Source organism: Microcebus murinus, chromosome X, assembly GCF_040939455.1.
Source record: "Microcebus murinus isolate Inina chromosome X, M.murinus_Inina_mat1.0, whole genome shotgun sequence".
Classification (NCBI taxonomy): Eukaryota; Metazoa; Chordata; class Mammalia; order Primates; family Cheirogaleidae; genus Microcebus; species Microcebus murinus.
This window is the reverse complement of record NC_134136.1, coordinates 3,139,723-3,166,978: the sequence shown is the minus strand read 5'-3', so window position 1 is coordinate 3,166,978 and position 27,256 is coordinate 3,139,723. Positions and strand designations below refer to the sequence as shown.

Below are 27,256 nucleotides of genomic sequence, written 5' to 3'. Positions count from 1 at the left end.
CAGAGCCTATCTCTGGTAATGCTTTATTGTTCTGCTGAGGGACCTTGGCTCCCCACCTCTCCTGTCTTGTCTGAAGTGCCCTGAGGCCTTCCAGATCCCTGCCCCGACCCAGAGATATTTATAATAAATTCATGAGAGACTGTGTGTGTACATGTGTGTATATATGCATATATGTATCTATATATACAAATACACATATATATTCCAATTGTACAGTATTTACAGATACAAATAAAATAAGCTAAAAAATTACAATGGTGGCTGAGACCCATCCCACTCCAGTTTATTCAGCAAATAGAAAAATAAAGCACCAGTTGGCCTTTGAATGGGATTTGAATTTCCATACTAACAAAGACAGCCTTAGGTGGGATACATTAATTCGGTTTGGCTCAAGCCCCAGCCGGCTGCAATGGGCCCTTCCATCTAGCTGGCCCAGGGGCCAGGTCTGCGCTCCAGGAATAGGCCATATGTCAGCCTGCTACCATAGGCAAAAGGGATGAGGACACAGCTACCTGTTTCCTCGCCACTCTCGGCTTTTGCTTGGCCTAGGTGGCAGGAGTGAGCCTGTTTGCTCTCCAGACATGTGGCAGTCAGAGGCCACAGGCTACATGGGACCCAGGGAGTGGCAGGTCAAGCGTAAAGCCCAAGCCAGAGGACACTGGTTCATTGGTGTCTTGAGACTTAAGAAAGGAAGGTTCCTCACCCTCAAATCCCAAGCTACCCCAAATCGTCATGTCGCCTAGTAGGGGCCAATCAGTGCCCCTTCTAAATCAGCCTCATAAACGTCAGCTTCGTATTCACACAAACAAAACAGCTCATAGTGGCCGGGGCTGCCCTGTGCTCTGGCCCTGTGCCCATCTGCTCCAGCCCAAGCTCTCTGGAAAAGCCAGTTAGTTCAGGGCCAGCGCTGGCCCCAAAGACAGGTCCAGAACTGCCTGTTCAACCTCAAAAGAACCCTAGCACCAAACAGGATGGCTCGGCCTCTCAGTGTGGCGCTGGGCACCGAGCCGTGTGGACCGCGTGCCGTTCTCGGCCTCCTTCCCCTCTCCTGGGAGAGTAGAACATAGTGGGGGATGAAGGTGGAGCGGAAATGGGACACCCGAATTCTCCTTCTCTCCCCCATGTGTGCGAAGGTGCTCCCGGAAGTAAGGGGGCCAGGGCAGGTGGCTGGAGCCACCTGGCCCTTGCCTGGCCCCTGGCAGCAGCATCTGCTCTTAATGCCCCTCACTCCTTTAGTGTCAGGGGCCTGGATGGCGCCAACCTGGGGCCAGGCCGAGGCTCACAGCTTTGTCTCGGGGCCGGCTGCCTGCAGGGTAGGAAAGGAGTCCCGGATCTTTGCCACTTCCATGGCACACAGGTGCCCAAAGACTTTGTTGTACCAGTCAGGAGAACGGCCCCTGGGGAGGTAGAAGAAGCCAGGCATGAGTGCTGGGTTTCTCCCTGGAGCCCGCACCAGGGAGGAGGAAGAAAAGCCTTGTCCCCAGCCCCAGGGACTAATACCAGGGCAGAAGAGTAGGGGCAGAGGCAGGGGAAGGGCAGAGGCAGGGGAAGGGCAGAGGCAGGGGAAGGGCAGAGGCAGGGGAAGGGCAGAGGCAGGGGAAGGGCAGAGGCAGGGGAGGGGCAGAGGCAGGGGAGGGGCAGAGGCAGGGGAGGGGCAGAGGCAGGGGAGGGGCAGAGGCAGGGGAGGGGCAGAGGCAAGGGAGGGGCAGAGGCAGGGGAGGGGCAGGGCAAGGGCGCGGGCAGGCCTGGTACCTGAGGTCAGCGCGGCAGATGTGCGTGAGCCGCGAGCGGCCCAGGCCGCAGGGCTCCATGAGGTACTGGGAGGTGAGAACGAGGGCCCGCACTCCCGACTCTGGCACGGGCTGTTCGGGATCCAGGGACTGGGAGACAAGCAGGCAGCCCCCACGAGGCAGGTCAGAGCGCCACATCCTATGGGACACACACACTCAGATTCCCAGTGCTGGTCCCTGCCCCACCTCCCTGGTCCTCCAAGCACAGCCCCTCACCGAAGCACCACAAAGTCGCGGCAGGGATGGGGTGCCATGCTGTCGGTGACATAGTGGTACAGCTCCACACCCGGCATCAGGGCTTCCAGCACCTGCGCCCGCAGCAGGTCCTCGTCCCAAAGGGCCCGCTCCCGGAGCACACGATGCAGCACCACAGCCGGAGGGGCCGCCACCTCTGTGGACACCTTCCACATCCGCAGGGGGTGCCCGTCGGGTGCCTGCGAGCATGGGGTGGGACGGGGCAGCTGTCAGGATGGAGAACCCCAACTCCGCCCCCAAGGCCAGGCCTCAAGCTGCAAGGCCTGAGGTTCACGTCGCTCTAGCGCCTGACAAGGGAAGGCCGTAGAACTCCTCTGCTGGCCCAGCCAGACCGAGGCAGGGCCATCCCCTTGCTCCCTGTCCTCTCTGTCCTTGCTGAATGTCTGCTTCTCAGCCTACTGGCGAGCACAAAGACATGACGAAACACACGTTCTCAGAGGCCTATCAGGCCCTGCCATGAATGGGCACACTGCTTGGAATTTCTGGAAGGGAGCAGGAGAGATGTTGATCATCCTCAAGGAGCTCATCGCCATCTACTGTGTTTCCCCGAAAATAAGACCTACCCACAAAGTCAGCCCTAGCAGGATTTCTAAGCATTTGCGCAATAGAAGCCCCACCCTGAAAATAAGCCCTAGTGACGGGCGTGGCCACGCAGCGCATCTGCACAACCCATGCGTGTCGTCGCGGAGCGGGAGAGAAGCCGAGCAGCTCCTCTCATCTGCCCCATCGTGACAGTGACTGTCCCAGAGGTGACGGGAAAGGTGCGGGCAGCCCCACCAACAAGGCCGGCTCCCCCTGTCAGGTCCCGTCCGTCCTGTGCGTGCTGCAAGCTGAGGCTTTGAGGGGAAAATCACACACCCCCTGAAAATAAGCCCTAGGGGGTCTTCTTGAGGAAAAATAAACATAAGACTCTGTCTTATTTTCGGGGAAACACGGTAGCGTGGGAAGTAACACATGTGCACAACACCAACAGCTGCCATTTACGGAGACTTTTGTATGTGCCAGGCACTGTGCAAGCTCCTCACCCCAATCCGAAAGGAATGAAGGCTCTAGAGCAGGGGTCCTCAAACTACAGCCCGAGGGCCACATGCGGCCCACCGAGGACATTTATGGGGCCCGCCGGGTGTTTTTGCCGCTGCCTGTCCTGCTTAGCAGCCGGCTCGCCCCGGGCCCACAGTGCGCATGTGTGGAATGTGCGCCGCGCTCTCCAGCGGCCCTCCAACGGTCTGAGGGACGGTGACCTGGCCCCGTTTACAAAGTTTGAGGACCCCTGCTCTGAAGGGAGGAGGGGCACGTGCCATTGAAGCTGAAGGGCGATGTCATGCTCGGGGGCAGGGCAGTCGGGGCAGCAGGGATGCGGCCTGGCCGCCCCGCAGGGAGGGCCGGCGCGGAGGCTGCCAAAGCAGCGCTGGATCTGGAGCGGGGCTTCTGGAGGTCGTTCGGGCAGGGGTCCCTGAGGGAGTTCTCTTGGTCTCATTTTTTTCTTGATTCCTTAAGGTGTTTGCTTGCTGGCTGGCTGTCATTCTCCAAGTATCAGGCCGAGGCGCAGCAAGACTGGCGGGGCAGCGCTGTCCTGGTTCCTTCCCCTAGTTCCCGCACGCCCCTCCCGGCCCCGCGGCGGCGGCGGCTGGGGTGCCCCTCACCTTCCTGCAGGCCAGCTCCGTGCGCTGGGGCCCGGGCACGCTCGTCCAGCCCTTGAAGCGCTCGGCAGCATCGCGCAGCAGCTCCTGCATGCTGTCCTCCATGTAGAGGCTGAGGCTCACGCCGGCGGCCTGGGCTCGCCGCAGCTCGGCCAGGGCCGGCCCGGGAGCACTGAGCTCAGCCGCGCTGTAGGAGCCACACAGTTGCAGCACCATGTCCTGGGGCACCTGAGAGGGCACACATACGCACACCCTGGGCTGGGGACCCTGGGCAGCAGGGGACCCCAGGAGAGGGGCGAATACTGCAGCAAGGTAGATCAGAAACCCTGTGGGGCAAGAGTTGAAGTCGAGGTGCCAGAGGGGTTATGGGTCAAAATGAGCCCATCTCCAACGTGGGGCACTAAGGTCAGGCTGATGGTCCCCCCAGGTCTGGGAAGTAGGCACCATGGCTTGGGGTGACTCACCTGGAAAAGTTTCTTGCAGTCACTGATCATGTGTGACAGGCCCTGGGTGGCAGCCATGTTCTCACTCAGGTCCCTGGGTCCTGGGCGGCCAACCAGGCTGCGTTTGCTCTTAATCCTGGACAGAGGGGGCAGAGGCCAGAATGGCACAGTGGCACAACACAACATGGCTAACAGGCTGGCCCCCCGCTCCCAGGAAGCCGCTTTCCCAGTCCTGACCATGAAAGAACCTGTTGCTTTTTGGAAGGGCCTGCTCCACCGCAGCCAACCAGCCCTGGGCCCCTGTGCGTTGGGCTGACCCCTTGAGGCAGGGACACAGTAGTGTCCAATGGCGCCCAAACCCTCCCTGCCTGGGCCCTGCCGTGCCCTGCCCCGTTTCACCTGGGCGAGGGGCTATCCTTCTTGGAGACGTTGAGGTGGAAGATGGAGGGTGCCAGGCACACTGCCAGGTTGCCAGCTGTCATCTGGTTTTCTTCAGCAGAGGCAATGTCACTTAGGAAGTAGAGCAGGGTCTGGAGCACCTCTCGGTTCTCATCGGGGAGCAGTAAGGTGGCAGCTTGCGCTGCTGCCAACCACTGATCCTTGGGGAGGACTGTGAGGAAGCAATGGGGGAAGGGCCTTTCTTACCTCCCCTGGGGCTCGGGCAGCAAGCCTCCTGCTTCCAAGAACGCAGAAGGCACAGCAGGCCCGAGGGGAGCCAGTGAAAGCAGAGAGTAAAGATTGGCCCTGGGAGGTCTCTGGGTACCACACCTGGCTCTGCTGCTAACGTACAGTGTAATAATAGTTCCCTTCCTTTCCTCGGGGCCTCAGTCTACCCTTCCATAGAATGGGTCTGGGGAAGCAGAATGCGGTCTCTCTCTGAGGGCCTTTCCAACTTCAGACAGTAAATGTTCCAATGAGCTCATGGGTCCAGCTACATTTGCCCCATATCAGGTTGATCTTCCACAAGCCCTAGGATCCAAGGAGGCTGAGAATGGGGCAGGTTGTTGGGGACAGGTGCAGGTGACTCACGCTGGTAGATTTGCAGGAAAGTGGTGGTGAGCTTGCTGGTGAAGATGGGCTCAGGCAGGTCCCGGAAATACTGCTTCAGCAGGTCAGCCACATCGTAGGCAGACTGGCCCTCGTAGCAGACATTGTCAGGCGAGGTCTCGTTCATCTGGCGTAGGTTCTGGATCCTGGACTTGACTCCAGACTTGCGGAAGATGCCCACCTGGCCCGCGCAGGGAGGGAGGGAGACTGTGAGGGAAGCCCGCACCTGGCCCGCCCCAGAGACTTAGAAGCCTGCCAGGCTTCCTGCTGGGCGGGGTCAGAGACAAATGGCAAAAACAAAGAGAAGGATTTGTACAGCCTCAGGACCAAAGAGAAAGATGGAGATGAGTAGGGGAAGGCGGATCTAGGCTAAGGGAGACTCTTAGAAGATGGAGACTGCAGAGCCTGAGCTAGAAAGAAGCTGGCACAGAGCTGGGCAGGAGGCCTTGGCCCCGAGGGGTAGAAAGGAGCTTTGACTCCATCCCTGCTGGGCCTTGCTAAGAACAGGAAAGGTCTCTGGTGAACTAGCCTGACCCAAGGGGCAGACCAGAGTGGTGCCCCCTCCCCAGATCCTTAGCCTTGAGCTTCCCCTGGCCACCCCCAGTGCCATCTGTACGCAGGCTCCCCCAGCACCATCTCACCTGGTCCAGGCACTGGCTGCGCAGGTAGCGCATGGCTTGCTGAATGCTCTGTGGCAGCGGCTGGCCCGTGCGCTGCACGTGGATGAGAGGTGGCACCCCAAACACATGCTGTCCCCGGTAGTCTGGGGTCTTGTTCCTCTTCATGAACTTGGGCACTGACCTGTTTATGGGAAAGACAAGTGATCAGGGAGGGAGAACACAGTTTGGAGACTCTGCCTACAGTCTCAGGGGATCAGGTGGGGCTTGGGGGCAAAGAACACACCATATCCCCAGAGTCAACACTCACTGAGCACCTGCTTTGGGCCCAGCCCTAGGGATTCACAGAGGAACACACAGAGCTCTCAGTCTGGTCAAGGTGACAACTGTGTCAACAGGCAGTGATAATTCGTGTGGCCAGTAGTAGGCCGAGAACTTGGGAGAAGACCCACGAGGGAGGGAACTGTACCTAGCAGATCAGGGAGGGCTTCAGAGGGGAGGTGGTACTTCAGCAGGCTCTTGAGGGACAGGAAAGCATTGCCCCAGAGAAGAAATGGGGAAAAGGCATTCCCAGCAGACAGAATGGCATGAACAAAAAGGCAAAGAGGCAGGAAAAAGAGCGTGGCACATTCAGGAAGGGCGACTAGTCCCACGGGCCTGTAAGATGGCATTACTCAGGAGTGGCAGGGTAAAGAGCCAGAAGGACGGAGCAGGACCACGACAGGGAAGAATCATGGTGGGAAGAAGTCTGGATGACGGGGAGCCACACAAGGGTGTTTATTTATCCGGAGAGTGACAGCCAACGCTGCATCTTAGGGTAATCTCACTAACGGCAGCACGGAGTTTGGGATGCAGAAGAAACACTTGGAGGACGAGGGTCCCCATCCCATACCCACGCTCCTGGTACATCGCGCCACTCCACTGGCCCGCGGGCTCTGCCTGTCTGCTTCCACCTCCTGGGCTGACTGTCCCCAGGGCCCTGGTCCTAAGTCAGCAGCTCCCCACCTCCCATGGCCCCGGAGCCACTCACCAGCCCCAGCCCTGTTTGTGGGGCACCGTGTACTTCTCCATGAAGGCCGTGAGCCGCAGCAGCGAGCCCTTGTGCAGAAGGTTGATCTGGCCTGCGAACTGCCGGTTGATCTCCAGTGACTCTGAGTTGAGGCTGGGCCGGTGGGAGTTCTGGAAGCTGTGCCAACGGAGCTTCCTGGTGCAGGGTAAAAGGGGTGAAGGCCAGAGGAGCAGGGTTTGCTAAACCATAGAGAAGGCTATGTTTTTCTGGTCCTTTTTTTTCTCCCCAAAGAAAGAAAATGCAGGGATGGGGCCACTTTTAACACCGCTACTAGGCTCCAGGGTGAAAAAACCTTTGTCTCAGCTACCAGGTCTGAGCAGGGGTCAAGAAGCTCTCAAAGACTGGGCACGGTGGCTCATGCCTGTAACCCTAGCACTCTGGGAGGCCAAGGCGGGAGGATCATTTGAGCTCAGGAGTTCAAGACCAGCCCGAGCAAGAGAAAGACCCTATCTCTACCAAAAATAGAAAAATGAGCCGGGCATGGTGGCACATGCCCATAGTTCCAGCTACTCGGGAGGCTGAGGCAGGGGGATCGTTTGAGCTTAGGAGTGTGAGGGTGCTGTGAGCTATCATGATGCACTTAGAAGCTCTCCAGAGGTAGCACAGAGTTCAGGCCCATTTAGTGCCAGTAATCAGTAGCAGCCCCCTCCCAATCCAAGACTACAGTGCAGGGGCTGCCCCAAGAAACCCCACATGGCCAAGCTGGGGATCCGAGAGCATTTCCTCTAATCCTCTCACTTGACAGATGAAGAAACTGAGACCCAAAGGGAAGCTCAAATTTCCACAAGGCTGTAGCAGAGGCAAGCCCTAAACCTAAATTCTAGTTTCCAAAGTCCTGTATTCTTTCCTGGGACTCACTGCCTGGATGTGATCACCCAGCACCTACCCCTGGGCCTGTGACTAAGAAATCAGATTCAGAGAGAGAGAGAGAGAGAGAGAGAAGAGCCCTGCCCCTACCCCCACCCGAACTCCCACCTGCAGGGTCTGGTAAGCGAGGCCCCAACACCTGAATCGCGCCGTTCACGGGGCACTGGTGCCTGGAGTCCAGCCGGGGACCCTGCGGCCTCAGCCTCATTCATGGAGTTCCCGCTACTGTAAAGCTCACTGGAGGAGGTCACAGTGTCAGAAATGGAGTGTCCTTCTTCCACAGACAGGCTGGAGGCAGAGGTGGGCTCTCCGCCTGAATGTGCCTCCTGCTCGCTGTCCCGGGCCGGGGCCTGGGGCTCGGCCTCTGCCAGTGCTGATGGCTCAGCCTCTGCTGGGGCCTGGGCCTGAGCCTGAGCCGGGACTACTGGCTGCACTTCAGCCTGAACCCAGGCTGCGGTCTCTCCGTGGGCCGGAGCCTCTGCCTGGCCCAGGGCCTCAGCCTGGCCTTCAGCCTCCACTGTGGCTATTTCGACTGAAAACGTGGCCTCCTCCTCTTCCTCATCTTCTTCCTCTTCCTTATCTCCAGGCCCCAGGTCTGGGTACATGGCCTGAGACCAGAGCTCAACCCGCTGCTGCAGCCCCCACACATGCTGGAGGATGTCATCAACGTGGGCGTAGCTGCCCCTGCCCTCCTCATCTTCGGCATCAGCCAGCCTAGGTTCAGCCGGGTATAGCTCCGGCAAGTTGTCATAGGTGCTGGCGTGGCTGCCTGTTGAGCCACAAGAGCCACAAGAGCCCCGGCGCCCCTCACAGCCCCAGCGCCGACATGGCTGCCAATCTGCCAGGCGGTGGCCATGCTCAGGACACAGGCTCTCAATGGACAGCGAGCGAGGGAAGGTGCCTGGCTTGTGGTCCCCGGGCACATGCACCAGATAGTCACCCCGGTGTACCCGCTGAGGATGCTGGAACGTGGCCAGAGGCCAAGCCGCCCAAGCCCTCTGAGTCCCAGCACCACTGCCACTGGCTGAGGTGGCCGCCCAGTTCTTGGCCCTGTAAAATCCAGCTGAGAGGAAGCCACGGCAACTGCGGAAAGATGAGGCTTTGGTGGCCTTCTCTGAGGTGGCTGAGCCACGCTTGGGCTCTGCTTGCCGGCTGCCACCCTTCTCTTTCCGCCTCAGAGAGTCAAGATGCTTGAGGAAGCTGCGGGAACGGTGCTTCTTAGCTTTGTCCTGAGGACCCTCCTGGCCCCGTGTGGGGCTGAGGAAGGCCTGGTCACTCGGGCTGGGGGCACAGTCTAGCAGGGGCAGGTCTGCTGGCTCAGGCGGTAGACTCACGGTGATGGCTGGCAGGGAGGTGGCGCTAAGCTCAGTGAGGACACTCTCACAGCTTGAGGTCACTGGCAGGCCAGGGCTCGGTGGGGCCAGCAGGTCAGAGGAGCCCACACGGGCCCAGTGCTGGCTTTTCTGCGGGCAGGCCCAGCGGCGGCCGATGGCGCACTGCTCCTCGTCGTCCGAGTCTTCATTCTGGGGAGGCCACCACAGGCTTGGGTCAGAGCAAGCCCGGATGTATGGCAACAGTCATCTAATGAATCAAACCCCCACCACTGTACAGATAGGAAAACCGAGACCTAAAAATGAGAAGCCACTTGCCCAAGGCCGTACAATGACACGGGACAAATCCCTGACAGAGCCTCCCAGGCTATAGTCTTAGATCACAATCACAGAACACCACAGCTGAAAGGGACTTTCGAGTTTCTAATCCATCTCTTCTTGGCAAGGTGGGGAACCTGAGGCCCAGAGAAAGAAAGAGGTTTGCCTGAGGCCACTCAGCGGTCAGCGGCAGAGACGGGGTGAGTCCCCATGGGTCTCCTGCTTCACAGCCCGGGGCTTTGGCCACCTGGCTGCCCCTAGCTGACTGCAGGCCTCTTGTGGAAAAAGCTACATAGAGAGGAAACCAGCCAAGCTTGTCCCCAGGGAAGGATGGGGTCACTCCTATGGCTGGGCTGTATTCCAGAGCCATGTGCGTCCTTTCAGCTTCCGCAATCCCAGATTGGCAGCGTCAGAAAGGCCTGCGGAGGCTATTCACCCGGCTCCCCCAGTGCCTTGTAGAGATGGGGAAAATGAGACTCAGAGGGTTAAGACCCCCTGGGGGTCACTCAGGAATCCTAACTTCTAAGCCCATGGACGCCATGATGTTTCCACCACATTTTTCTGTCCCTGCCTCCCATTCAAGGAATTTTAGCCATCACCAAGCAAGTGGTGGAGGCAGATGGAGTTCTCTGACGAGAAGCCATTACTAGGTCAAGGTACCAATAATCCCAGGAAGGAGAGGTGGGCTGGGGGGAGGGGAGGTCATGGCCCAGGGCACTTGCTCTCACACTCCAGCCTCTAAACCAGACTCCCCAAACCCAGCGGCCTCATCGAGCGCCTCCAGCGGAACCCTCAGGCTGGGGCAAGGTACTGTTCTGGACACCTCAGACTCCTGGGGTACTGCAGCTAGTTTCACAAGTGGCTTAGGTATGTCCTGGGTTTCCTCACGGTGCCACAAGATCACAGACCACCCCCCTTGCCATGACTCACCTGCTTGCACTGAAAATGAACCTCCAGTTTCATCGAGGCACAATTGTTCAAGGTCATCAGCCTCCTGCAACAAAATGTTCACCTAAGGGGATCCCAGCCCCCAAAGCCTGATATGGCCTACCTAGACACTCTCAAGATGCCATCTACCACTTCACATGCCCAAGCCATCAAAATTTGTCCCAAGCACTAGTGTTCGTGAAGGTTTAAGCACCAGACACCATACTGGGAAGATTATGGCCTCTGTCCTCCAGGAGCTTATAGATTTGGAAATAAAGGACAGAAACGGGACATGTTCAAGATAAAAACAGACAGGAGGCACAGCAGACACACAGAAGGTGGGGCAAGGAACTTCGACACAATCAGAGAAGGCTTCCTGGAGGACAGAACTGGCATTCTGAGGGCAAGAGAACAGGACTCCTATCCCACGCTTCCACAGGAGCGCATGGCAAGGTTGGAAATGGGAACAGACAGGAAACAGGCCAGTGTGGGCATGAGAGGCTAGGACCGAGGCTAATGAGGTAGCTCAAAAGCCAGATTGCAAAGAGCCTTGGGTGTTGTGCTAAAAAACCTTTGCGCTTCTATTTGTAGGCACTTGACAAATTTTAAGCAGAGAAGCTCCACTCGGATCTGTAAAAGGCTGGGCTTTGGTGGCTGTCAAGAGGACGGATCCAGGGGTAGGTGGCAGGTGAACTACAAGACTGAAGCCAGTCAGGAGGCCACTGGAATGGATCCAAGGAGAAGCCATAGATTGGACTCAAACAAGGACTGAGCTGGTGTGAGCAGAGAGAGGCTGAGTCAGAGGAATGTTTGGGGATATAACTGAAGGCAAACAGAATCAAGGCCAATCTTGGCTTTCTAGCTAGCATGACTGGGTGGGTGAGGGTGTTACAGACACAGAAAATAGAATGAGTAATGTCACTGCAGAAGATAGGCTGCATTAATAAGCTGGGCTCCTCCTCTGTTAGAGGCACAAGGGATGGTTTTTACCACGAGGAAGCTCCAAGCTGGGCCCTTGGCTTCCTAGGCTTGGCCCTCAGCCCACCTACCTGCACAGGGCCCCCAAAGAGTCCTCGTCCAGAAAACCGTGGTCCTTCTTCACAGAGCCAATATCCAGGGGAAACAAACCTTCTGTACAGGAGAGAGAAGCAAAGGTGAGTCCAGCAGAAGATCAGAAACTCAGCCCCAGCGGCCCTTGAGCTGGAAGGGGGAGGCCAGGGAGGAGGGGGAGCAGGAAGGCACGAGTCAGAGCAGAAGGCAAAACGCCAGGTGTACAGGGGCTCCAGGGAGCTCAGGGTCGGCAGTCGTGGGAAAGGGCTGGGAGAGGCCAGGAGGGTTGAGCTGCGCCAAAGATCCCTGTCAGGCAGTGAGGCAGGTCCATGGGCAATGGGAGACGTGAGATACTAGGTGGCTGCCAAGAGTCAGCCTGGGCTCCCCCAGTCCCCTCTGAATCCTGGGCTGTTCAGATAGGGAACCCTCTCCCTGGCCCCAGGCAAACTGAAGGGAGTAATAGGGAAGGAGCAAGGAAAGAAGGGACAGCACAAAGCCAAACAATACCTCTGCTTCCTCCTACTGCCCGGAGCAGAGAAAGGAAGTAGGGAGAAGGGGACCGAGAATATGAAAAGTCCCACAGCTCTCTGCCTTACTGGTAAAACAGGCCCATCCATTCACTTACTAATTCAACTAATGTCAATTGAGCACCTACTTTGTGCCAGGCACTGCATAAGACATTTGGCATACAGTGAACAAGAGAAAAATGGTTCCTGCCTTCATGGAGTTTACACTCTCATAGGAAACAGATAAGCAATATACAAAACCTCGTACCTGGATGGTTTCTTTGTAAATAGCTCATTATCTCATGATGAATTGTTATTCCTGCCTTATTTTCATAAGAAACATTAGTTTTACGTGCCAGTGAGTGTATTTTGCATGTTTTAAATTGTTAATGGCACTAAATCCAAGGAAGATTGGATTTAAAGCAATTTTGCAACAAACTTAATTGCTTATTCTTAACCATCTTCCAAGTTAAACTTACAAGTATCCTTTAACAGGTTTTCCACAAGTATTTTAGGCATAAATTTGCCACTTGTCAGATGGGTGGTTTTGGACTTAAGCATGAATTCATGGGACCAATCTAGAGTCAGCCTTCTTTACAGATGTCTGACAAAGTATTCTCAGTGTCAGACACCTAAACATCTTTACGGAAACTTGGTTTTTGGCCTTTTTCCAATATGTCAAAGTGGGTTTTTTTCCTCATACAGAGCTCTGAATAATTACACGTGTTAAATTAATGGGTTTTATGTAAGTTATACAGTCTTAATTTGGTACTTATAAATAGCGCCAGGTAGGCTCTTTATCTAGAATACTCTAAGAGTTAAAGCAGCAGAAGGATTTAGAAAGAACTTTTTTTCAATTAGTTAATTTGCTTTGTAAAATTTCTGTAAACGATATTGTGTACAGATTTTCTGTTCAAATATTGAACCGTAAATATCTTGTTAAGACTTAGGTTTCTATTGTTTTTGTGTGCAATGATATTGCAAAAATAAAACCTTTAACTGAAAAAAAAATGCAGTTACAAATGCCATAAAAGACACCGGCCAGAGTGACTGGGGAGACAGAGGCTGGTGGGCACGAGGTTATTCGTAGAGAGGTAGTCAGCAGAGGTGGTGACTTCTGGACCGAGTCTAGAAGCAGCCAGCTGTGCAAAGAGACAGGAAAGCCAGTTCCAGGCAGGGGTAACATCAATATCGAGGCTGCAAGGAGGGAAAGAGCTTGGTGTGAGCAGAGTGGAGAGGAGCCTTGGAAGCAGAGGGGAGAGTGATACATGGCAGTTGGATAATGCAGTCTTGTGGGCCAGAGTAGAGCATTTGGGCTCATTTCATTGTGAGTGTGCTGAGAAGCCCGCGGAGGGTTTGGAGCAGAGGAGGGGCTCTCCGGCTGCGGTGTGGAGACGAGAGCAAAGGAGGGCCAAAACAAGCGGGGAAGTCAGGAAGGAGGCTGGGCTGCGGCAGAGGAAGTGGTAAGAAGCGAGTCGATCTAAGATGCATTCTGGAGAGAGCAAAGACTTGAAGGGTTAGAGATAGGGGATGAGGGAAAGGAGGAGTTGAGGGGGATTCCTGGATATGGGGCTAGAGCGAGTGGGTGGATGGTGGTGCCTTTAGAAGTTGGCTTTTAAGGCTGGGCACGGTGGCTCACGCCTGTAATCCTAGCACTCTGGGAGGCCGAGGCGGGTGGATCATTTGAGCTCAGGAGTTCGAGACCAGCCTGAGCAAGAGCGAGACCCTGTCTCTACTAAAAATAGAAAGAAATTAATTGGCCAACTAAAAATATCTAGAAAAAAGTAGCTGGGCATGGTGGCGCATGCCTGTAGTCCCAGTTACTTGGGAGGCTGAGGCAGGAGGATCACTTGAGCCCAGGAGTTTGAGGTTGCTGTGAGCTGGGCTGACGCCAAGGTACTCTAGCCCAGGCAACAGAGTGAGACTCTGTCAAGGAAGGAAGGAAGGAAGGAAGGAAGGAAGGAAGGAAGGAAGGAAGGAAGGAAGGAAGGAAGGAAGGAAGGAAGGAAGGAAGGAAGGAAGAAAGAGAGAAAGAGAGAGAGAAAGAAAGAAAGAAAAAGAAAGAAAGAAAAAGAAAGAAAGGAAAGAAAGAAAGAAAGAAGAAAGAAAGAAAGGAAAGAAAGAAAGAAAGAGAAAAGAAAGAAAGAAAGAAAGAAAGAGAAAGAAAGAAAGAAAGAAAGAAAGAAAGAAAGAAAGAAAGAAAGAAAGAAAGAAAGAAAGAAAGAAAGAAAGAAAGAAAGAAAGAAAGAAAGAAAAAGAATAACTTGGCTTTTAGATATGTTAAACCTGAGACACCTCTCATACATCTGAGTGGAACAAATGAACCTGGAGCTTGGAAATGAAGTCTGGACAGAGGCATTTGGATTTGGGAGTCATCAGAATACATGGTACCTGGACAAAGGCACCATCTCAGGGGGAAAAAATGTTGAGAGCGAAGAGGGCCCAGGAATGAGCCCTGGGACACGCTAACATTTCGACATGACTTCAGGAAGCAGAGTCAGCTAAGGAGACTTGAGAGCAGCCGCCAGAGAGGCAGCCAGGAAAGGGAAATGTTCCAGAAGCCAAGCCAAAGGAAGGAGTGGCCGACTGCACTGAACGCTGTTGAGAGATGGGGTAAGATGAAGGCTGGGAAGTGACCGGTGAATTTGAGCACATGGAGGTCACTGGTGAGCTTGACAAGGGTGAAGCCGGGGAGCAGTGAGGGTGGGGAAGAAGAGGGGAAGTGGAAATAGTGTGAAGAATGCTAGAAAAACAGAAAAATGAAAGAAAAAAGAGAAATGATGAGGCCATTGCTGCGGGGAAAATGAGGTCAAGGCTGGGCTGCCAGGGTATGTGACTCCGGGGGACACCCATGACATTGTATCCATGTAAATGGTGTCCTAGGGAGTGGGACAGATTATGAGAGCCATGCAGTAGCAGGTTGACGGTGCCGGAGGGACAGGTGGCGACTACAGGAGCAAAGCCCCTGAGCGTGTTTGAGCAGAGCCAGGAGACACGGCTTCTTGTGCGTGGTTGGAGAGAGGATCGGATGTGGCCCATTTTACAGGTGAAAAGCTGAGGGCCAGGGAAAGCTGTAGGATCGGGGAGGGCAAGCAATAGGGTGGTCTTACCATCAAAAAGCTGAGCATACTGAGGAAATCCCGTTGCTCGGAGCCACGCACATGCTTTCTTGGCCTCAGCTTCTAAAACAAAACAGAGGGAGAGAAACAGGGTGAGGAGGGTGCTGGCACCAAGTCCCCTGGTCACAGTGCATCACCTCCAGCAGGCGATCCAGACATGGCAAAGAGCACAGAGGGGCCGGCACGGTGGCTCCCAGTCACAGCCAGCTGGGAGGCTCTCTGCTCCCATGGTGACTCTCTGGACGTCCTGGCCAAGGCTGTCTTGAGCCTTGTTCTCCGCCTGTGCCGATCCCCTCCCACTGTCCTGCCCACTGCCCGAGCACAGAACCCACCCCTGCCAGCAGCTCCCCGGTTCACGTGGGGTCAAGGTCAAGGGGGCCTGCTGGGATCAGAAGCCACAGCTGTGTCCTCCACCCAGGCCTTCCTCAGGGAGCCATCGTCTTCCAAGGCCCTGGGTAGACCACCTAGTCCAGGCGGGAGACTGGAAACGTTCAAGGATAATCATCATTCTCTTTCTCATCATCACACCTAACATTCTCGAGCACTTTGATAGCCAAATCTCATTTGCACGCACAATAATCCATGAAGCTGGCTTCTCTATCCGCATTTTACAGACACGCAAACGGGCTCAGCCTGCAGTGTCGCAGCGCCAGCTGAGCCCAATTCTAGTGCAGGGTCCCCACCTTCCGACAGCAGCTCCCCAGGGCTCCTTCCCGCCTCCCTCGCCAGGGGGCCTCCCCAGCGCTGGCGCAGCTCCGCTCGGGCTCGGCGGCTCACCTTTTTGTGACAAGGTGTTGTGCTGACACAGTGCTGGCCCGGGAGGGTCTTGGAGGGCCATGGCTGGGCCAGCCTGTCACCTCTGCTGTGGGCGTTCTGGCACAGAGCAGGACACCCCCGCCAGCCTCGGTGCAGACGTGCGGCTGCGCTAAAGCCCCAGAGGTGGCCCCCCTGGTCGGGGTGGGCTGAATGCCAGCAGCGAAGCCCTGGGACCGCACAGGCAGCTATTTCCTTCCCACCCCGGTGGTGCCAAGGACCAGTGGCGCTGGGACCACAGGACCTGGCATCACAGGGTTGGCAGGGGAAGGCGGCTCTGGTCATGGAGTCCTGCCCCCAACACGTCTATTTCCTTAGCACCTGTGGCCGGAGTCTCTCCTGGCCCTGATGCCCAGAGGACTCCAAGGAGACTGGTGGGGTTTTTCCAAGACAGGAAGAGCTCTCTCTCCCCAGCGCTTGCCCACAAGGAAATCCAGGATGAGATTCTGGCAGCTGGGACTGATAAGATAAAGGACAAAATAGTATTCTAGAGATGCTAGGAAAGTAGAGAAGGGAGGGGACGGGGAGGAGGTAGAAGTCGATCAGAAAAGAATAATAGGCTCTGCAAGGGTCACACACTGATGAGGATTTGAGGGAAGAAGGGAAGGCTCCGCAGCCCCTGAAGGCTGTCAGGGCAAACGGGGGCAGGGCAGGGATGAACAGCTGTGCATGTCCGTGAGTGTGTGCGCCGGGTCGGTGCCCACCCAGCATGTCTACACGGAGGGAGTGTGGCCACATCTGCTTGTGTGCACGACGCATGAGGGTCAGTGTGGGGTCATGCACCTGTCCATACCCACAGGCACCAGCTCGCGCACGCACCTGTGTCTGTGTGTGTATGTGTTTATGCTACTGCAATTCCTAACCTAGGATAGACCTAGGAACCGCCAGGTCCTCTGGGGGTCCTAGAAAGTGCAGACCAAGCCCTGCTAGCAGTACCTCTGCTCTCTGGCAGGGGGCAATGCAGGCCTGGGAAGGGTGGAGCTCTCTAGGTCCATGGTGGCCTGGGTGCTGTGGTGAGACCAGCCCAGGTAGCATCTGAGGAACATGGCTTTGCTGCTAGGACAGTTGCCACAACATTTCCCTGTCCCCTGTTCCTGCCATAGCTCCAGGAGAAGACCCTTCCCCACCTTAGTGCATCCGTCTCATTAGGACAAAAAGGGGTGCCAAAGGATGGACCAGGTCAGAATTTCCAGAGAGGTGGACAAAGGAGAAGACAGCCACAAGGGTCACAAGTATGGGCACTCCAGGCAGGGGAAGAAACCCCGAGGGATAGGCCTGCATGCCAGGAACACACCCTTGAATTCCCCTGTAGCCCTCAGTCACTCACGGTGAGAGGAGGAGAGGGAAGAAGACAGGCACCTCCCTCCCTTACTCCTGGCCTCCTTCCTCAGCCTGAAGGAGGCAGAAATAAAGTCCTGAAGCTTCCACATCTGCACCATCTGCCAAAGCCACAGAGCCCATGAGAGTGAGGAGCTGCCTGCCCCCCTGATGCCAGGCAGTGGCCTAGCCCGGGGTTGGCAGGGAGGGGACCAGGTCACTGAACATGGTGCCAAGTTCTTTCATTCCTCCCCAGAGCCCTCTAGCCCCTTGCTACCTGAGCGTAGTCCCACACCAGCGGCATGGCATCAACATCACCTACTGTGTTTCCCTGAAAATAAGGTCTACCCATAAAATAAGGCCTAGCAGGATTTCTAAGCATTTGCACAATACAAGCCCTATCGCGAAAATAAGCCCTAGTGACGGGCGTGGCTACGCAGCGCATCTGCACAACCCTTGCATTTCGTCGTGGAGCAGGAAAGAACACGAGCAGCCCTTCTCATCATGGTGACAGCTACTGTCCCAGAGGTGACCGGAAAGGTGCGGGCAGCCCAACAAGGCCGGCTCCCCCTGTCGGGTCCCAGACATGCTGTGCGTGCTGCAAGCTGAGGCTTTGAGGGACAAATAACACACCCCCTGAAAACAAGCCCTAGGATGTCTCCTTGAGCAAAAATAAATATAAGACCCTGTCTTATTTTCGGGGAAACACGGTAGTTATGAAATGCGGAATCCCAAGCCAAGCCCAGAGCCACTGAATCAGAATCTACATTTAACCAGATCCTTAAGCAATCTGCACACACGTTAAAGTTTGAGACGTGCTAGTCTAATCACATAGCTCAGCAGTTCCCATCCCTAGAATCAGTTAGGAAGCTATTTTAAAATACATGTGCCCAGGGCCCCATCCACAGAAGGCTGACTTAATTGGTCTGTGATGAGACTCCCCACATCAGCATATTTTTAAAGCTGTAGCATGGGCACACAGAGGCCCAAGGGACTTTTCCAAAGTCATACCCAGTCAAGTGTCACAGCTGAACACTACAAACCTGACCTTGGAACTCCACGTCCAGTGCTTGTTTCTACTGCATTATGCCATCTGCTCTCAGATACCACACAAGCAAGGGGCTTAGACTCAAAGGAAGCAAGTCTAGGCCCCCAAACTTCTTTTCTGCTCCTTCTGGTCTAGTGGAGTCACATGCCTGGGTTCAAATCCTGATGCTGTCAAGTCACTAGCTCTTTGACTTTGGGCCAGTTGTACAACCTCTCTCTACATGTGAGTTTTCTGCTCTGTAAAACAGAGAGGGAGGGCATAGCATGTGCTCCTTAGAGCTGCTGAGAGCTTCAAATAAGATCCTGGAGAAAACAAAAGCCCCTGGCACCTAGTACCAAGCACTCAACAAATGTGTTCCTTCCCAGTTTGACTCTGAAGGGTCCCAAAGAAAAAGAGAAAACTGTAGAAAGAGGCGCAGCTAGCTTCTGGGGCTGGATGACGGCTGCGCCCAGACTGCTGCCAGCATTGGAGCCAAATGGCTCAGGGAAGTGAGATTAGGAGGCAGAAGTTTCAAAGAGGCTGCAATTGCTCCAAAAGACAAAGGAGCAAAGGAGTTCGAAGTAGGGCTCCACACTGAATTCCCCAGCAGGAATCCAGAGAATGTAGTGGGTTATTACCAAACAGGATGTCAGGGACACTGGCTCCGACAATACACCATCTCATTGAGGGCTGGGAGGCCCTGAGGCTTTCTCCCAGATGGAGCAGCCAGGGACATATGTCTTCGTGATTAAGGGCTGAACTGAGGTGCTTTGCCTTCATCCCTCCCACCCGTCCCAGCCTGCCCAGGCTGGGGCCAGGAGTGACCCCACCCCCAACCCCAGTAGAGTCAATTCACCTGGGGCTGGAGCCCAGGCGGCCCAGACTGAGGGTTGACTTATGTGCCTGGCGGGAAGAGTGACACTGAGCAGGCTGAGGTGAGTGGGGTAGGAATGTCTGTGGCCCCCGGCCCTATCTCTGTGTCCAGATGTGCAGATTCCAGGGTGCGGCTGCCAGCAGATTTAACTGCTATATTCTGCAGGCCATGCGTGCTCCGGCCAAAGCTAAGGTGATGTACCAGGACAGGTCAGTCACAGCACTCAGCTGGCACAAACTAGATTCCACTGAGATTCACACCCTCTCCCCGGGGAGGGGCCCAGCTAATCTGAGCCACAAGAGACAGGGGACGGGGCAAACTAGAAAGTTCCAGAGTCAAATCAGGCCTCACAGCCATGCCCATGTCTCCCAGAGGAAGCGTCAAAGAAGGAACGGCCGAGCAGTAGCACATGGTTTCAGAGGTCAGTGGCAATGTCTGCAGCTACATTTCTACAGGCCACCTACTAGAGATCCGCATGGCATGGAGCATTTTTTCTACACCAACAAGGATGGATAAACAAGGGGAAACGCAGGGTTTCTGTTCTTGAGAAATGCTCTATGAGTGAGGGTAGAGTTTATGCACCCTGGAGAAAGGCAGCAACCTTTTCCCCGGAGGAAATGCAATAATGCTCAAAGATGATAACCAAGCTGGAAAAAAAGCCTTTTCCAATGGACTCTGCCTCCCTGCTTGCTGCCTAAGTCATCTGCAGCAACTTGTTTCATTCCCCAAGCTTTGATTTCCAAACCTACAGTAGAAACTGACAACTTTCCTGCCTACCTCTGTGGTTACCATGTGGATTTGATCAGGCTTTTGCTGGTTTTGAAAGTGGCTGTATGAAACTTAACAAAAATAGCCTTCTCTAATGATAAGACTAGTTGAACTTTGTAGTCACAGTCTCTAAGGCACATCTCAGATTGTGTCCTAGTTGTAAAGAGAGGAGAAAAAAGAGAGCTAGGAGGAAGAGAGAAGGCAAGTGGTAACTAGATGGCAGGAGGTAAGGCCTCAGTCAGCCATTGTCACCAACCCTACTCTTTTTTTTTTTTTTGGAGACAGAGTCTCACTCTGTTGCCCAGGCTACCAGGCTAGAGTGAGTGCCGTGGCGTCAGCCTAGCTCACAGCAACCTCAAACTCCTGGGCTCAAGCGATCCTCCTGCCTCAGCCTCCCGAGTAGCTGGGATTACAGGCATGTGCCACCACGCCCAGCTAATTTTTTTTTTTATAAATATATTAGTTAGCCAATTAATTTCTTTCTATCTTTATAGTAGAGACGGGGTCTCGCTCAGGCTGGTTTTGAACTCCTGACCTTGAGCAATCCGCCCGCCTCAGCCTCCCAGAGTGCTAGGATTACAGGCATGAGCCACCGCGCCCGGCTCCCAACCCTACTCTTGACCTAGGTACCTCCTCTTCACACCACTAGTGGGCAACTGGAGTCCTTGTGCCTTGTGCTCACTCAGTGGGCCGTGACAGCTGCCCAGGCCCCAGGTTCAGCCTGCTCTTTCCCAACCAAAAAGACCAGCTCAGGCCTGGGGACCAGGCAAGACACGGGTCCCAAGACAAGCAATGAATAGATGTCACAGGGACCTAGATGAAAGTGTCCTTCCTTTGTTATTGCTGGAGCTCATGTGTGTCCCGTGTCTCTTCTTCCTCACCTCTCAACTCTGGCTACACATTAGAATCTCCTGGGAGCTTTTAAAAATGTCAGTGCCTGGGCCCACCCATGACTAATTAAATTAGAATCTCTGGCGCTAGGGTTCATTTTTTGTTTGCTTGTTTTTGAGAACTCTCCAGGTGATTCGAAAGTGCAGCCAAGACAGAGAACCACTGCCCTAAAGAGACATGGCCAGCTAAAGCCACAGGGATAGGTCCCTGGAGAGATTCTGGCCAGAGGCCCGCAGCAGGCCTGTCCTAACCCACAGCCCACGTGCTCTCTAGGCTGGACTGCAGGAGCAGGCAAACTTTCAACAGGTGTGTTGGTCTCCTTTACTTGACTTCGCTGCCTACTTGGAAAGCCATCTCCCCCATGCCCTCATGAGAGGATGGGGGCCTCCAAAACAGGGTCTGAAATCAGTGTTGGTCTTTCCCACCTTCAGTGAGCACAGGAGGAAAAGTCAGTGTCCTGGGATGCCACTGTCTTTGTGACAACCCAAGTTCCCAGGCTAGGCTCTGTGGGCCAAGCTTGGTCCCCTGAGGCAGGTAGAGGGACAACGTACCATTGCACGTGCTGCTGCTGCAGCTGGGAAATGCCAGGCCCTGGCTGACAGCTCTCAGATCGTTTGTTTTGGTTGCTACAAGGCCCATTTCCTTTGCCCACTCTCCACCTCCGGAGAGAGACCCCTCTTCTGTAGGAAGTGGTGCTGACCTTTAGGCAGAGGGCTTGTATCTCAGAAGGTACCACCCTCAGCACTCGTCCCCAACTGCCTGCCCATCCACCTTTGAGCCCAGGCACGGGGCTGCACCCCTCAGAGGTGGTGCATCCCCCGAATTTGCACAAAGGTACCCTTCTAGGTTGGCAGTGACACTGGCAGAGATGCTGCAACAGGTGACTGACTGGCTATGACACCTTTCTGGGAGCCAGAGGGAGAGGGGCCTTCATAAGGGGCTGCACTAAGAGTTGTCAGGGATCCCAGGGCCACCATCAAGACTTCCGCTCGACGCCTTGAGGTGGACACTCAGGGGGGTCTCAATGCCCTGTCCCCTGGAAGGGCCAGTGCACTGGCGGCTCTGTCTGCTCCCGCTGCTTTTAGCTGGAATTGCAACTCTCACTCCTGATTCTTGCAGAGGAGGGAGGCCCGGGGAGGAAGGGAGACAAGACCAAAATAGCTCTCATCCCACATTCCAATCATCACAGGAGGAGCACTGCGGCGGAGGCCACTATATTTCCACCAGCCTAGCTTGGCACTGCTGGACACTGCCTGGCCTCTGGCTCATTAGGACGCCGGACAGAACTCGGGGCCCCGCTGCACCTGTTCGGATGCCAGCCTCGGCCTCGGCTGTGGCTACCGCTGGATGCCAAGTTCCTGGGCCCACGTGAGCAACAATTTTGGAGCCTCACCATCAGGCACAAAGCAGACAGCCCAGGAGGGCCTTGTGGGACAACGTGGCAGCAAAATCAAGGCACTTAATCTTTCTGCTGGTCAGTGGCAGATTCTGATGTGTGGCTCTATCCTCTAACATCCTTCTCTCAAGCCTCTACCACGGGGGTTCTCAATCAGAGACAATTTTCCTCCAGGAGGATGCTCGGCAATGTCTGGAGACAGTTCTGGTCACCGCAACTGGGGAGGGTGGGTGAATGCCGCTAGCATCTGCTGAGGGAGACCAGGGATGCGGCTACACATCCTACGACACGCAGGACAGCTTCCTGCAACAAAGAAAGGTTGACTCCAGATCTGAAGTGGGAGACCCTGAGGGTCAGCCTCCACCTTACCTGGGGACTCAGGCACCTCTGGGCAGCCTACCCCGCCCACTTTGGGGATGTCCTAGAGGGGTGCGGATGCCCCATTCAGTGGAGATCCCTTGACTTTGCACACTGTGGACGCCTTGCAGGGTCAGCCAGGTAGAGGCGGCAGTTCTGGTTTGCAGTTTTATTTAAGTGTGGAAGTTACACACAAAAAACCAACTGTGGTTCCCCACCCCCCTCCACAAAGCCGCGGCCTGGGCTCCCACATGCAGCTGTAATGAGGCACAGTCACGAAGGCCCTGAGGTTAAACTGACCTCAGGCCACTGGGGCCGCTTGAGAATGTGGGCCCAGCGGCGGCCAGGTCTGTGGTCTCCCAGGCTAGCGCTTGATTCAGCAGGGCCAAAGCAGACAGCTGACATTCCTGCCTGGCCCAGGGCTTCCCCGTGACAACGAAGGTCAAAGCTGCCACCTGCTCTTTTATAGTTGCTCCATTAGTTTCCTCGCCCCCAGGGGCTCCTGCCCCCAACCCAGTCCCAGGTGCTCTGACAAGGTCATGGTGACAAGGAAAGACAGGTGTTTTAATAAGCCATGTGCTGCTCTGCCACCTCCAGTCCCTGGCCTAGAAGCAAGAGATGCCAGCCAAACTGGTCTGAGGCAGATGTTAGACCAGCAGTCACGCTCTCCACTGTGGTTTGGGTAGAACGTATTGGATTGAAGGTCAGGCAAACTACCCTCTGGCCTTAGCTCCACTAGCAACTCATTCTGTAACCCTAGGCAAGCCACTTCCTTTGTGTGAGCCTCAGTTTCTCCATCTCCTAAGGGCCATTCCCCAAAATGTAGAGCCAGAGCAGAAGTGTGTGGTCAGCAGTGGATGGTCAGGCAGCGAGAGCTGTCCTCCTTCACATTCTACTCTGAGACCCAAGCAAGGATCCTCAGTGGTGACCAAGACCAAAAAAACCCCCGACAAACCGGGTCTCCTGATTTTCCTGCCTCCAAAGGTGCCAAACACTTAGGCCTAATCCTCAAGCCATCCTTGTCCTCCCCTCTTTCTTCTCCCCACATATATTTAGTCACCAAGGTCTATCAACTTTTCCACCACATGGTCAGGGTTTCTCTTGCTTGTGCTGCCTGGGCTACTTCCCAGCCTCCGGTCTCCCCTCTCCATGGGCCATCCTGCCAGCTTTGTCTTCCAAGAGCCCAGCTCTGACCTGGCCACTCTCCTGCTTTGCAACCGAAGGGGCTCCCCAGTGCCCATAGCTGGGGGCAGATAGGACATTGCTCTCTACCTGGCGGGCGCTCAAGGCTCTGCACATTCTAGACCCAGTCTGACTTGGAGCTGCAAACTCCCATTTATTCATCAAGATGTCAAACATCTCCTCCTGGGAAGCCTCCCCTGACCTCTCACCAGTCCCCTGCCAACCCATGGCCCGGCTGCATTAAGTGGCGCCTACACGTTTCCATTACTTCTCAGCAGCATGTGAGTCTGTCTCCCCCATTCAATGGGGAGCCCCACCGCAGTGGATACTGTCAGTCTTTGCGCCCCACCGTGTTAAGGGCTACTGAAAGTTCTGGCAACACATAGACTTCCTGCTTCCCAACTACACAGCATGCAGGCCTCTGACTCCACTCCCGTGTCCGGTATCACCACAGCTCAAGAAACGGAACTGAGCACATGCCTTCAACTCCAAGTTGACTCACTGACAGAAAACCTTGTCCTGGGGCAGAAACCACAGGGCCAGCAACCAAGGCCCTGAGATGTAAAAACAGAAACTAAACTCTGCTTGAGGGAGGAGGCATTTCGACCTGAAAGAGCACTTAGCTCCTGAGGTAGCAACCTCAGGCTCTGGAGAGCGTCCTAGTTCACCTGAGGAAAAGGGTGCACAGTGCCTCCCGCTTCCTCTCTCAGCCTGAAAAGTCTTGGCACTCGCCTGTCTTGACCCTGTGCCACCACCTCTGCGTCTCACCACACCCCCTGCCTACTTCCCTTTCCTTTTGCTGAGGCCAAATATAAACTCCTGGACAGGAAATGCCTTGAAGGAGCCTGGCCCCACCCTGAGATCCTGAGAAAATTGTCTCTGACAGAAAGGAAATGGGGCTGGGAGAAGCAGCCTCCTCGGAAGCGAGCAGACACAGCCCCTCTGGGGAGCTGCGGCAGCCACATAGCAGGTGGCAGGGACCTAGGGCTTCGGGAGCAGGGACAACAGTGTGCATGCTCAGGTCATGGGAAGGGGAACCCAAAATGGTGGCCTAACAGCTGTGTAAGGCCTATGGGCACAGTGTGGATAGGGCACAATCAGAAGAGTAACAGGCTAGTAACCTGGAGATGTGGCTTTTGGTCCTGGCTCTGCTACTTTTTAACTGTGGCTGTGCTCATGAATGGCAACAATATTTACGATATTGAATGTAATGATTAATAATAATTAATAGCAGCCACTAATAGTTATTCAGTACTCACTATGTGCCAGGCCCTGGGCCAAGGACTTTATGCAGCTCATACTGGGCAAGTCACTTACCTTCTCTAGGCCTCAGTGTCCTCATCTGTAAAATAGGGATATGATCATGAAACCAACAACATGAGGTTTTTGAGAGGACAAAATGAGATGATAATAATAGCTCAAGTGCACTGAGCCATTATTATGTCCCAGGCATCTCTTTAGGTTCTTTTTGTATGGATTATATAATTGAATCTTCACAAGAAGCCTGTGAGTTAAGTACTCTGATAATACCTCTGTTTTACAGATGAGGAAACTGGGGCCCAGAGATATGGAGTAACTTGCCCACATCAGCAGCTAAGAAGTGGAAATCCAGGCAGTCTAGCTCCAGAGTAACAGCTACCAAGTTAGAATCTTCCTCATTAAATAAGAGAAATTGCCTAGGCTGGGGCCTGGCACACAGCAGACACAAAAAACATCTATCAGGGTTTTTGCAGTGCGACCCCTTAGCCTGAAGCCACTTCCACCAGCCAAGAGAGCACCTGATTATCTCACTTTCATTTGGTTCCCACAACAACCTGTGTCCAAAGCAGCTAACACTGATTGCACAAATGGGGAAACTGAGGCTACAAAAGGTCAAGTGCCTTCTGTTGGACTCCAGATGGGGACCAGGAGCCTGCCTAAATATACATGGCCCTCCCGCTGATCTGTTCCCATTTCAGCCTCCCTCGGCTGTCCCGTCTGAATCCACTGCCCGGTGGCTGTGCATTTATTCAGCTAACAGTACCCAAGTACCCACCCAGTGTCAGGCCCTGTGCTGGGCACCAAGTTCTGAAAACAGAGCAAAAGCTGAGCACTCCTGCAGTTCTTGGCCAGAGCTGCTGCCAGGCCCATCCTTCTCAGGGAGGCAGAGGCTAAAATGGACTGGCCTTTGAAGCACCCCAGGAGTTTGTTTTGGAGGCAAAATAACGGGGAATGAGCTTCAAAGCGATGGCAAGAGCAGCTGGTACAGCCTGAGGAAGGAAGCATGCAGCCCCAAGGGTCCCGAGATGGAAACACTGCGGGGAGGGCCGGGTCTCTGGACAACCCTCCCACCCACACACGCCTAATTCTAGCGTGGGCCGCACCAGCTAGAGGGATCACTTGAGTTAATCCAGCCAGCCTCCTGCCTGCCCCTAACTACCCACGCCGTCTAAATAATGCAACCTGGTTGTCAAAACAGCACATTAAAATCTCTTCTTCTCTATGCCACCCAGCACCCTGTTCTCCACCCCCGGTGCTGGAAGGTGCTGATCAGGCGGGCCTGGTGCTCATGTCAGAACCAACCTCCCAACTTCCTCCTGCATGCCCTCCCCACCCCAACGCGGCTCTGTCTCAGGCATCAGTACCCACTCCTTCACGTTTTCCCTCCTATCCATCTGCCCACCTTGGTGATGGGGTCGGGGACAGGCAGGCAAGGACCTGGGGACTGTCTGCCCAGGAGTGACTAATCACTGGTGGGTGTGGTGAGCACTCAAGGAGAGAGAGAGCCACACCTCAGCTCTTGCTCCTGGCCAGGCATCCGGAGAGGAGGCATGGCCCAGTCAACTAAGGATGCCAGGCGGCAGCTCCATCACCCCCTGGCTGTGTAACCTTCGGCAAGTTCTTCATTTAACCTCTGCTTCTCTCGCTTTCTTCCTATGTAAAATGGGGATAATGATAGCAGTACCTACCTCACAGAACCGCTAATGGTGCTAAGTGAGTTAAAATGTGTGAAGAATTTAGACGAGTTCGCTAAAGGCGGCCAGAGGAAGCATGGCCAGGAAGCGCTTTTCTGGATGAGGTAGACTCTGAAGTGACAGAAAAGTCCAGACCTGATGCCCAGGAAGTGGCAGATTTGAGTACCACACATCCCCAGGTCAGTGAAAAACAGCAAAGGGAAAATGTTGCAGACAGTACTACCAAGCAACAATATTGACAAGAATTTAATTTATATGATTGGACTGAATATTCCACAACCCTATGAGGTAGGCACATATCTCTGTTTTATAGCTGACAAAATGAAGGCTCAGAGAAGTAATTTGCCCAAAGTCACCCAGGGCCACGTATACCAGAACTCGCACCCTTGCCCGTGACCCCCGCTGCTGCAGGAATTCCTGCACAGCTCAGGATGTGTTTTACTTCTGCTCCACTCTGGCCCCTTTCCCACATTCCCCTCTGTGTTGTTCCATTTAGAAGGCCCTGCTGGGGCGGGGGCTGCTGGGGCCAGATGTTTGGGGCCAAGCTCTTCCTGCAAGTTGCCTTTCTCTGCCCCAGCCTGGAGCAGAAAGGCTGGCTGCGGGTGCCTATCTCACATCTCAGACAGGCTAGCCTTTGGCCAGCCCAGATAAAGGGCAGGAAACCCTAGGCCACCTCCCCTGGAGATCGCGCCCTCTAC

The 27,256-nt window shown here is 54.8% G+C and overlaps 1 protein-coding gene across 3 annotated transcripts in view; it reads right to left on the bottom strand.

The window, feature by feature from the left end:
• Positions 1-249: 249 nt before the first annotated feature.
• STARD8 (StAR related lipid transfer domain containing 8) overlaps positions 250-27,256 on the bottom strand; it is a 73,283-nt gene continuing 46,276 nt past the window's right edge. For all 3 annotated transcript variants that reach the window (XM_012736264.2, XM_012736265.3, XM_012736266.2), the window contains 13 exons: positions 14,971-15,042; positions 11,354-11,435; positions 10,308-10,371; positions 7,837-9,251; positions 6,823-6,996; positions 5,817-5,976; positions 5,158-5,356; positions 4,528-4,738; positions 4,150-4,264; positions 3,689-3,913; positions 2,007-2,224; positions 1,753-1,929; positions 250-1,397 (listed from right to left, as the gene is read on the bottom strand). In XM_012736264.2, the coding sequence (XP_012591718.2) occupies positions 1,280-1,397; positions 1,753-1,929; positions 2,007-2,224; positions 3,689-3,913; positions 4,150-4,264; positions 4,528-4,738; positions 5,158-5,356; positions 5,817-5,976; positions 6,823-6,996; positions 7,837-9,251; positions 10,308-10,371; positions 11,354-11,435; positions 14,971-15,042 (3,230 nt within the window). In that variant the 3' untranslated portion in view covers positions 250-1,279. The remainder of the gene's footprint in view (positions 1,398-1,752; positions 1,930-2,006; positions 2,225-3,688; positions 3,914-4,149; positions 4,265-4,527; positions 4,739-5,157; positions 5,357-5,816; positions 5,977-6,822; positions 6,997-7,836; positions 9,252-10,307; positions 10,372-11,353; positions 11,436-14,970; positions 15,043-27,256) is intronic.